This window comes from Hippoglossus stenolepis, chromosome 7, assembly GCF_022539355.2.
Source record: "Hippoglossus stenolepis isolate QCI-W04-F060 chromosome 7, HSTE1.2, whole genome shotgun sequence".
Classification (NCBI taxonomy): Eukaryota; Metazoa; Chordata; class Actinopteri; order Pleuronectiformes; family Pleuronectidae; genus Hippoglossus; species Hippoglossus stenolepis.
In genome coordinates this window covers 23,761,297-23,773,575 of record NC_061489.1, presented here as the reverse complement: position 1 = coordinate 23,773,575, position 12,279 = coordinate 23,761,297, and the positions used below count along the sequence as shown (strand labels likewise).

General features: G+C 42.6%; 1 protein-coding gene across 7 annotated transcripts in view; it reads right to left on the bottom strand.

Annotated features, from left to right (window-relative positions):
* Positions 1–8,927, bottom strand: part of ldb2a (LIM domain binding 2a) — an 88,937-nt gene extending 80,010 nt beyond the window's left edge. For 4 of the 7 annotated variants that reach the window (XM_035161976.2, XM_035161978.2, XM_035161979.2 and 1 more), the window contains exon 1: positions 8,622–8,926. In XM_035161976.2, coding sequence (XP_035017867.1) covers positions 8,622–8,753 — 132 coding nt within the window. In that variant the 5' untranslated portion in view covers positions 8,754–8,926. Of the gene's footprint in view, positions 1–8,621 lie in introns of all 7 variants that reach the window. The other 3 variants (XM_035161981.2, XM_035161982.2, XM_035161983.1) reach the window with 1 other exon arrangement.
* Positions 8,928–12,279: the final 3,352 nt, after the last annotated feature.

Genomic DNA, 12,279 nt, shown 5'->3' with positions numbered 1-12,279 from the left:
CACTTTGCCCCTGACAGGAACAAGGGATTGTGCCATAATGAACACTCCAGTTCTGACTCAGGTCTGTGGGCCCATTTGAATAATGAGAATGAGACTAACTATGTGCCGTGGATGCGAGAATACAATGAATGGGCCGCCAATCACTGCGGCTGATTGCGTGTGTGTATCTGCTGAGGAAGCGTGTGACCATTAGACACACTGTCAGCAGCAGAGGCTCCTGAACGCCGCGGCCCTCTGGGTATTATTACGGTGCCTCCATTAAAATGCTTTTGTTTTCCTTCTGTTTCAACCCCGTGTGTTGTAGTGTTACTTACAGTGTTATTCTGTGTCCCCGCTCTCTGCCGCTGAATATTAATGTCTCCTATGCTAATGGCCCTTACACCGGCTGAGGTCGACCAAGCTCCTCCTCTGAATGTTAATCCGCCGTCTCATTTGCATACGCTTAAGTGTCAAATTCCCCCACAAATCATCTCCGCGCCGCACGCCGGCAGCTGAGTACGCCGGGGCCAGTATCCCCCCCCCCTTAGCCTCCTCTCCAATTGACAGCACAGAAACAATGTGGTCACAACCGTATGCACGGCATCAAATCCACATCGAAGCCTGTTTAGATTGCCAGGTCACAGCGGGTCCACGTGTGTAAAACGAAGGTAATGGGATAGCAGTCAGCCCGGTGCAGAAATACAGCCGGGCAGGTAATAAGTATGAATGGAGCGAGGTAATAAGGTTGAGATAGAAACAGACCTGGAGTCATGACAGGGGCACGGCTGTTTAAGCTGCAGCACAGTTATCAGTTCAAAGGTGAGCGCTGATCCCAGACAAACACACACACAGGTCCCACTGTGTCCTTTTATTCCTTCTTATTTCTGAGTGCAGGGCAGGTGAGAGCGGAAAAACTGGTTCCCTCAGCAAGCTTCAGAGAAAGAGGCCCCAAGAAATAGACTTAATCCTTTTGCTATTGGGTCTTAAGTAAATAACATGAGATCATTTCCATCTACAGCGGAATCTGGAGGCAAAACGTCATCAGTGTTAATGATTCAAATCACAATCGACTTCTCTCAAATGTAAACATGGTTGATTTCTTGACTTTCAAAATCAGAAAATCAATTTTCCATCATTCTTGAATTTTCCGATTTGAGGGTTTCCTGCTTCTCAGTTGAGAATTCGCTGCTTTTCTTACTTTGTGTTTTTCAAATGTTTGTTGCACAAGACAAGTTATTTAAAGTCCAAACCTCGTTCTTTAAGAAACTGTGACTTTTTAGTGCAATTCATTGATTATTCGCGAAAAGCAATCTTCAGATTAATAATGAATTGCAAAACTTAAATCAACATTCCTATGAACGGTTAGTTTAATTATCAATAATGATCAAGTGATTTTTTTCAGCTTGTTAATTGTGAGGATTTGTTATTTTTCTTCAGCCTGTGTGACAGTACATTTCATGTCTTTGGGCTATTGTCTGTATTTTTGTAAGAAATTCACCTTGATCTTCAGGAAATTGTGCGACTTTTGAATATTGTCTGACTTTCGTAAGATAAACGAGTTCATTGATTTGTTAGAGAAAATATATCTGAAAGATTAACTGTGAAAATAATGAATCGCTGCCCTGATCTCACCGACACTATAGTGCAGCTGAGGGGATTAGGTGATTAATCCAAGAGTCAATCTTCAGAAAATGTATCAGCAACTATTTAAATAAATGATTTCTCTCTTTCTAAATAAGTGGGAGCTGTCTTTGACATCTCAGCATGTCTTTGAATTTTGAACAACCGGTTTGACGACATGTAACAAAGGAAACTTGGACTCTAGGAAATTCAGATCAGGAAAAAATTATGACCTTTGAGTATTTTTTTGACATTTGACTGATTAAATGATTCCTGGAGAGAATAATCTGCAGATTACAAACTCCAACCAGCTTCTCTACAGTGCGGATTTAAAGATTTTCTCTGTTTTATATGATTGTAGTTCGAACATGTTTGGCTTTCCGAGTGCTGCTCAGACAAAACAAGACATTTATAGGCGTGACTTCGGTTCAGAAGAAAGTGGGACGGGGATATTGGTCTGAGACGATCAAATGAACCACGAAACATCATAAGCAACCTCTGTAATACACTGAACTGTACTTTAAACCGTCTGTAATGGCACTGGAGCATCTGAGGGAGTGTCCTCCCTGGTGAAGCTAAATTCTCAAACTCTTAAAATGAATCAAGAGATGAATTAAGTATCTTCTCCACACAAACAACCGTGTACAAGATATTTTAAAATCAAAAAGAGCGAAAGCACACTTGATTCCGACACCTTGTTATTTAACTCCTACAGATTATAGCTTCCTCTTGGGGGCAAGTCAGTCTCCAGCAAGTGTCAAGTCCTTGAGTCCTGCGCCTCAGTGCGAGCGGCACCACCAGCCAAGCAGATTCAAAAGCACACTCATGAATAAGACAAATGGAGGAGTCTCTAACAGGAGAGTGACTTCAGTCGACTTTTCTAAAACACGGTGTCATATCGAGGCTTAGTCAGCTCCCCTGTTAGAAAAATACCCCGAATGACGAGAGCTACAGTGAGTCATTTGGCTCGGATGGCCTGCCAGCCAGCACCGTGTTAAGTACACTGCGAGCTATTCTTATGCTCAACAATGGCAGCTCCTTCACCACATTATGCATCTTTACTCGGGTGATAATTCTGACAAGACTTTCTGTTTGCAGGCTTCAAATCGTTCTGACTGGATCAACAAAACGTAACAACAAACCCAGTAGAGTAATGGCTTTGTTACATCCTTTCACACTAAATAACACAACAGAAGAAGTCACTGTTGTTGTGATTTCCTTTGGATTTGTTTGAGATGCTCTCTGTGTTCCTCTGTACAGTTAAATACCAAAAAGACGTGAGGGCAGGTCAAAGGATTTCGAGATTCAAAGCCTCAGCCATCGTTACAAACAGCTGGAACAACTTAAAGGTCCAGTGTGTTGCATAAAGGAGGATTTACATCATCAGAAGAAATGGAATAAAATATTCATAATTATGTTTTTATTTGTGAATAATCACCTGAAACGAAGAATAAAAGGATTTTACTTAAAAATAAACCCTTTTTATTTAAGTGGGTCTTCCTCTATGGAGTCTATTGGCTGCAATTTGCAACGTCAACACTAGATGCTACTAAATCCTATACACATGAAACCTTGTTTGAACTTGGAAGTTGTTACTTTTAACTTGATTAATGAATGAATGGGATAAAAGTAGGAATTTAAACTTCTTTAGGAGTCTGACACAGAAAATAACGCTTCTGTTCGAGATCTAAAAACAACTGAACTGAGTCTTTAACTGTGTCTGGTGCTGACAGAAATATTAAGGCAGCAACAGCCTCCAGAATCCTAAAAAGTGCAGTATTAGCTAATAACTGGTCGGATAGAAAGTTTAAGATCAAACTTAAGTTGCATCACTATGCAAGAAAAGATACTGTAGATTTTTCTATTTGTTTGTTGGTCTCTTGCTTATCGACAAATAACTATATTTTTTTCATGCAGTTAACATCTCAATCGATTTCCTTAGTTCGTGCAAGAACAAAACTTAATGATAACGTATGTTTGTTTGTATTTTTTTACCACATTAGTTCATCTTTCCATATGAGTTTTTAAAGGGGTCAGAAAAAAGTATAAAATTAAAAACATTTAGTTATTGTTGGAATAATTATGATCTGTCGACAAACACATGGGTGATTTATTGTAATATATTGTCACAAGTGTCTTTGTTAAACTGATACTTCCGTGTAGCATCAGCTCACTGCCAAGCTAGCAAATACAAAACGTGGATATGGATCTGCAACCACTGCTAGCAGCAAAAACCTTACGTGTGTGTGTGTGTGTGTGTGTGTGTGCGTGTGTGTGTGTGTGTGTGTGTGTGTGTGTGTGTGTGTGTGTGTGTGTGTGTGTGTGTGTGTGTGTGTGTGTGTGTGCGTGTCTGTCTGTGTGTGTGTGTGTAAAGAAACAGGCCAAACTTCCTGTTTTTATAACAACACCATCCTGACCCGTGCGCTGATGCCGACACAGTCTTGTTTCTAAGTGCGAGCTGACTTTTAAAGTCGGCAGCGGCTCGGTGATAGAAGCAGCAGCAGAATGACCCCTCAGGCTCACATCATCATTAAGGGACCAACACCTAACCTCAATTTACAGGAAGGAAACAGCTTCAATACGTCTGTTTCACAGGGGAAACGTACAATCAAGCTCTGCAACGAGCAGATTTCTGCTACAATACTTTCTCTTTGCCTCACAATCTTTGTTTCTATACACGCAGTGTTTTTTTTTGTGTAAATTCACGGCTGCAGCTTTGCATTCATGAGGATAATCACTATATAATTTCATGAAAAGGCTGAACTCGGTTGCACGGTGCATCTGGATGCAAACAATTTGCAAAAAACTCCAGCCATTTATTTCCCCTACTTCTTCCTCATTATATTCGCCACCTGCATTTTAATCAAACAATAACCACATCGCCAAGGAGACGATGGACTGTGTGGCTGCCGAGGAAAGAAAGGAAAAGACGAGGGAGACGAGGACATGAACACCAAGGGGAACAAAAACTGATTATATTATCATGCAATTATATCATTTAGTCTGAGGAGATGAAGATAATAGTTTAAACTGTATCTTATCCATGTGGTGTGTTTGTTTTTTTGCTGTTAAGTTAACACAAGCACATACGTCTTATAACGTCTGTGTGTGTGTACGTGCGTGTGCATGTGTGTGTGTGTGTGTGGCGTGCATGGTGATTGCACTGGTGTCGGGGTATGTGTGGTACGGGAGTTGAGGTCCGCCGGGCCTGGACCGCTGTGTATGAATAATGCATCAGACCGGGCCGTTGCATCTCAGCAACATCGCCTTGGTTTGCTTCAAGTTGCAAGTTTCTCCTCGGGAAAGTCAGCATCGCTCGAGCTGCCGGAGTAACTCAGCTGGAGTCTGGTTCCAGAATAAGATTTACCAAAAATGTCTCATTAAATCATTTAATGGACATATTCCTCCAAAACTCCTCCATTTTTATGTCTCGACGGGACACAATTCCTAAAAGAGTCCAACAGCAACCAATTATTTAGAATATTAGAGATGAAATGATCTGTTCGATTGATACAAAATTTAGAAGCAACTGTGTTTTAAAACTAATGACAGCACATTTTACAGGTTCCATCTTTTCGGGAATAATCTGCTTTTCTTCATCTTTTGTTATATAAATGTGGATCTATGTTCAGGCTTGGGACAAATCAAGACATGTTAAGAGGTGATTGGTTAATTGCTGGGACACTAAAGATCAAACGATCAATCAATTGATTGAGAATATAATTGGCAGATTAATTATTCATAATCCTTATAGTTGCAGCCATAAAAGCTACAAACAGGAAAACTGTTGAAAGATGCTTATTTCCTGGATTTCGATGACGTTCCTCTGAAAAAGCGTCTCGCAGCTCGACTCGTTGAATGAACTTTTAATCTGCAAGTTTACACATTCGTGAACAGATGCCGGAGACAGATGCTTGTTGTACGATTCCCAGTGGGATCAGCAGAAGGGTTCAGGCTGAGAGACACGTGCACGCCACTCAGTGAAGCATCAGGGAAAACTGTCATGAAGTGAGTTCACAGTCCCATTCTGATCATCACCACCATCATGACTCTCATTGAGGAAAGTTCATGCAGACACAGAGGGATGAATCATGCGGATGAAGCTCCTGAAGCTCTACAACACAAGTGTCTGGGGAACAACTCTGTGTGTTCCTGTTGGGCTTGTTCGACGTGAACTGTTGCATTTCTCTAATCAACCACGCACAGTATGCAAATGTGTAAAAAAAAACAAAAACAGGTGACATGTAAATGTGTGCAAATGCATTGAAAGCACAGAGAAAAGGTCAGTCTGCCTCAGTCTCTGCAGCCTGGTCAGACTGAAACCAGCTTCTCCTTTTACATTTAACTCATCATGTGGATTCATCTCACTGTGAATGAGTCTCAATCTTAATTTCATATCAAGGTGAATGTCAGATTAAGACTTTTAAAAACGGATTATTGCCTGTGTTCGGTGCAGAATCATTGGATTTGGGACTTTTTGGAACAACCGGGTCCACTTCAGGTGGATCCCTCAGCTCCTGTCAGAGGAGGGGACTCGAGTCGTGAAGTCAAAACAACTTAATTGGCCACGTGTAAATCATCTCTTCCCACAAATGAGAGATTCAAAGACTCATCCCAACACATCTGGACCAGAGGTGGAAGCAGCAGCAGAATGACCCCTCAGGCTCACATCATCATTAAGGGACCAACACCTAACCTCAATTTACAGGAAGGAAACAGCTTCAATACGTCTGTTTCACAGGGGAAACGTACAATCAAGCTCTGCAACGAGCAGATTTCTGCTACAATACTTTCTCTTTGCCTCACAATCTTTGTTTCTATACACGCAGTGTTTTTTTTTGTGTAAATTCACGGCTGCAGCTTTGCATTCATGAGGATAATCACTATATAATTTCATGAAAAGGCTGAACTCGGTTGCACGGTGCATCTGGATGCAAACAATTTGCAAAAAACTCCAGCCATTTATTTCCCCTACTTCTTCCTCATTATATTCGCCACCTGCATTTTAATCAAACAATAACCACATCGCCAAGGAGACGATGGACTGTGTGGCTGCCGAGGAAAGAAAGGAAAAGACGAGGGAGACGAGGACATGAACACCAAGGGGAACAAAAAACTAATTATATTATCATGCAATTATATCATTTAGTCTGAGGAGATGAAGATAATAGTTTAAACTGTATCTTATCCATGTGGTGTGTTTGTTTTTTTGCTGTTAAGTTAACACAAGCACATACGTCTTATAACGTCTGTGTGTGTGTACGTGCGTGTGCATGTGTGTGTGTGTGTGAGCGTGCATGGTGATTGCACTCGGTGTCGGGGTATGTGTGGTACGGGAGTTGAGGTCCGCCGGGGCCTGGACCGCTGTGTATGAATAATGCATCAGACCGGGCCGTTGCATCTCAGCAACATCGCCTTGGTTTGCTTCAAGTTGCAAGTTTCTCCTCGGGAAAGTCAGCATCGCTCGGCGAGCTGCCGCAGTAACTCAGCTGGAGTCTGGTTCCAGAATAAGATTTACCAAAAAATGTCTCATTAAATCATTTAATGGACATATTCCTCCAAAACTCCTCCATTTTTTATGTCTCGACGGGGACACAATTCCTAAAAGAGTCCAACAGCAACCAATTATTTAGAATATTAGAGATGAAATGATCTGTTCGATTGATACAAAATTTAGAAGCAACTGTGTTTTAAAACTAATGACAGCACATTTTACAGGTTCCATCTTTTCAAAGGGGAATAATCTGCTTTTCTTCATCTTTTGTTATATAAATGTGGATATATGTTCAGGTTTGGGACAAATCAAGACATGTTAAGAGGTGATTGGTTAATTGCTGGGACACTAAAGATCAAACGATCAATCAATTGATTGAGAATATAATTGGCAGATTAATTATTCATAATCCTTATAGTTGCAGCCATAAAAGCTACAAACAGGAAAACTGTTGAAAGATGCTTATTTCCTGGATTTCGATGACGTTCCTCTGAAAAGACGTCTCGCAGCTCGACTCGTTGAATGAACTTTTTAATCTGCAAGTTTACACATTCGTGAACAGATGCCGGAGACAGATGCTTGTTGTACGATTCCCAGTGGGATCAGCAGAAGGGTTCAGGCTGAGAGACACGTGCACGCCACTCAGTGAAGCATCAGGGAAAACTGTCATGAAGTGAGTTCACAGTCCCATTCTGATCATCACCACCATCATGACTCTCATTGAGGAAAGTTCATGCAGACACAGAGGGATGAATCATGCGGATGAAGCTCCTGAAGCTCTACAACACAAGTGTCTGGGGAACAACTCTGTGTGTTCCTGTTGGGCTTGTTCGACGTGAACTGTTGCATTTCTCTAATCAACCACGCACAGTATGCAAATGTGTAAAAAAAAACAAAAACAGGTGACATGTAAATGTGTGCAAATGCATTGAAAGCACAGAGAAAAGGTCAGTCTGCCTCAGTCTCTGCAGCCTGGTCAGACTGAAACCAGCTTCTCCTTTTACATTTAACTCATCATGTGGATTCATCTCACTGTGAATGAGTCTCAATCTTAATTTCATATCAAGGTGAATGTCAGATTAAGACTTTTAAAAACGGATTATTGCCTGTGTTCCGGTGCAGAATCATTGGATTTGGGACTTTTTGGAACAACCGGGTCCACTTCAGGTGGATCCCTCAGCTCCTGTCAGAGGAGGGGACTCGAGTCGTGAAGTCAAAACAACTTAATTGGCCACGTGTAAATCATCTCTTCCCACAAATGAGAGATTCAAAGACTCATCCCAACACATCTGGACCAGAGGTGGATATTCAGAGTCCGTTTACTTCCACCTCTGGAATGTTTGGCACTTTGGCATCACATCACATCTCCGGACCGACGGACCCTCACACCGACCCGAGCCCCGTCCCTCAGCCCCACATCCCTGCCCACCTCCCGGCACCGGGACCTCCACGGCCCCCCCACCCCCCTCCCGGCTCCGCTCCCGTGTGCCCGGCACCGCGACTTCTACTCGGGACCGTGTCTCCTCACCTCTGTGCGCGCCTGCAGCCGCTTGTTCATCTCGTAGATCCGATACTCGGGCTGGACCATGTAGGGCGAGTGTCTCCGGTAGAAGGGTCCGAACGGAGACGAGTAGAACGGGTCTTGGGTCGGGGTGGACATGGTGGCTCCTGGCGAGGCGCACGGCGCGATCTCAACATCCAGCGGGCACGGCAGCGCACATGGGAGTGCGATGCTCTCCGAAAGACCCCCAGTGGGAAGCAGCCGCTGCCGAGGCTGAGCTGCACTCTGCAAGTTGGCCTGCCTGCTTCTCTGCTATAGCAAAGAGGAGGAGGAGGAGGAGGAGGAGGAGGAAGCGAGGGGAGGATGGGAGGAAGGGTGGTGGTGGTGGTGGTGGAGCAGGATTGAAGGGGGGAGGAGGGAAGTCGTTTCCTGTTCCCTTAAGACCCACACTCAGTTGTGCATTCTTGCAAAGTTCAAGTCAGATCTCGTGTGTGCATGTGCATGTGCATGTGTTGCATTGTGTGTGTGTGTGTTTCTGCCCTTAAAGTTGATGCATTGTTTTGATGTGTGTGTTTTAATTCACAGTTGCTGATCCATGAGGAAAGTCTGTTGTTGTCATATCCAGTGTCCACCTGATGGTTTGAAAATGTGGGATGAAGAATGATGTGAATAAAGACAAATGTAGACATGTGTATATTTTAATCATATTTAACACGAACGTCCCAAATACTGACGGAACCCTCAAGTCACGTCCATTGTTCACATGCACGGAACAATTCACGCAGATCAGATAAAACGCCAACGCTGCATCGCCTGTTTTCATACAAAGAGGTGATTTCAGATGAGGGTCGATATCTTCAACGTTAAAACTGTTTTCACTCAGACTGACCTTGGCTTAAACAAATAAATATATTCTGTGTTCTTCTCTACTTCCGACTGTTTTACACATTGAAGTCAAAATATCCCGGATACTGGTGCAGCCATCTTGGACTGTGGGCGTCATTTTGGAGCCAGCTGGCGCAGAGGCGGAGCCGAGGTATCGATAGCATCAAATATAGTCATTAAAACCAAACGTAACAGAAACATGAACACGTATAATAATCATCTGTGTGATAAGAACGATCTAAAACGACAGAAATCATGTTTGGGGAAAAAAGTAATGAGGATGACCTGTACTGCAGCCAGCCACCAGGGGGCGATAAAGACAATTTGGTCTCACTCCTGGGAGTCAGCCTACGATCTAAAACTGAAGAGTTATGCTGAGCTCTTGTAAACAGTCTATTTTATGTTAAGTATGTTTTCCTAATACCGTATTGATTGTGTTGCCGCTGGTCGATGGCCCTAATGACAGCATCTTCATACCAGGCTGCTTAGAAAACCAAGAGGCAACATTTCAGATTAAAGCAAAATGGGGAAATACTCGCTGCTTCGTCTGCTGCGGTCTCAGTCCGCGCTACAATTTCACCGATTTACCAACGCGCCATTGACTTTTATTGAGTTCAATAACGATGCAAAGTGCTCGTTGTAAACGTCAAACTCAAAGCCACCGTGTGCAGAACGTGAGAATCTCCGATTTTTTAGCGTCGTCCAGCGATGGTGTCAAAAAACAACAAACGACAAGACACAGTTATATATATGTATTTTTTCACCTTATATAATATGTGTATCTACGTACTGTGCGTTTTCCTCCAGGAGCCCCGTGAGGATACACCTGGACTGCTTGTGTCTACCTGCGCTTTTAATTGAGGTGAAAGTGTTGAATCCAGTAATGAGGAAAATGATGTAGAATCAATTCTCACAAATTGCCCATAATTCATTTCTGATTTAATTGTCTTGCTTTTACATTCAATATTAGATGAACATAAACACAAACAGAATTTTTGTATGTAGCTTTGCATTAAATAACACATTGTCATGCCTGCGTGTCATTAAATATTTGGAGTGTGTTCCATGCAACACATGTCAACAACCACACGTACTGTGACATGTAGAGTTTTGGCTCCAGACGCTTTGTGCATACTGATTGAGATTCCTCCACGTGCTCCTCCGTGACAGATCAGGGCTGCAAAGTAGCCACAAGAATCTAAAAATAAATACACACTCAGACGAGCCGCAACGTTACAACCCGAATCACACATTAACTGCCCACACTGGGAATTAATGAACAGCATTTATGAAGTCTGACTTTTAATCCAAAATGGCTGAATGGGGAGAGGCAGTCTGAATCGAGTGAGATAAAAGTTGTAATCCAAATGCCTCAGGCATCTGGTCGGGTAATTAAAAAAAAAAGTTTGAAAAATCTATTAATAAACCTTTAATTAAAAACTACATTTTTAATATCTCAAGACCTTTTCAATTGACATTTCTAACAGGATTTGGTTGCCGCCTAAAGCGCTTACCACTCGAGTGTGGCTGCAATACAATACATGGAAGAGAACAGCTCATTTAACAGATTTCAATATTAACGTGGTTGCATTGTACAGAGGGTTGTAAACAGGAACAACACGTGCGAGGCTGCGCTGGTGGTGTCATGTGTGTCTCTGTGACCACGACCAACAGAACATTAGGGTTTTTTCAGTCTCGGATGACGATTCACTTTAAACCGGGGGGAGAAACTGGAAAGTATTCACAGATGAAATAAAATAATAATAACTCAAGAAGAAAAGATCCCCCGGCTCAGGAGCCATTTTCCGACATGAGCTCCGGAAAATATCTGGAAAATTGGGTCTGGACATTTTCTGGAGTTGGTCTTTCACATGGGAGGGACGCAGCAGGAGACGGTCCGAGTCCGACGTGTTCACAACAACGGGGGAAATGTCCGGAACATCCAGGCGAGAGGTGGAGCCTGAGCAGAGCAGCAGGAGGCAGAACGCAACGTATGAATTCCACTGTGGAAATCACAGTTTTGCTCCTGACCTCGACATCCGCCCTCTTCATGAAAAGGTCTCACATTTGCGTTCTTTCATAAAACCCTTCTGGAAAATGTCCAGCGTTCAGTGAATAGAAACATGCTCTGCAGGAAGTGCAATTGCATCAGCGTTACGTTTTCTATTAACATGACGAGGAGATGTTGTGAACTTACATGTTTGGTAAGTCGTAAAAAACGTTGAACTGTAAAATGTTCACGATAAATCCCATCTGTGGTGATGCCAAACGTATATATTAAATATATATGATAATAATAAACTTTATTTAAGGGGCACTTTCCTTGGCAAAGCAACAATGTGCTCAACAGAAATAGAAAAAGAAAGGAAATTAAAAGAGCAGCAATTAAAAGGAGAGAGTTGTCTCAGCACGTTGAATCACATAAACTGTTCGTTGCTCCGGGACACAGAGTTAAAAACAAAAGCAGTGGCTGGAATAGAAAAATTCCTCTCACCACAAACATGGTGGAATCATGTCACAACATAATTTGAGGTTCAAACTTGTCTGTTGCTGCTTTATTTTCAACTGTTAATCGTTTTAAAAGCTGATCAGTCGGGTTCTGAACTGAGCTGCGTCCCACTGAGAAATTAAAATGAGTGTTTCTGTTGTGGACGCCTCCTCATAACTGGTCCAGTTCAACCGGCACAGATCACAGCTCACATCTGAAGAATGCCGCTCAGCCTATTAACGCTGTTTTACAAGTTAATCACTGATGATCTTTGACTGAACGGACCAGTTATTGTCTTTTCACTGCAGCTTT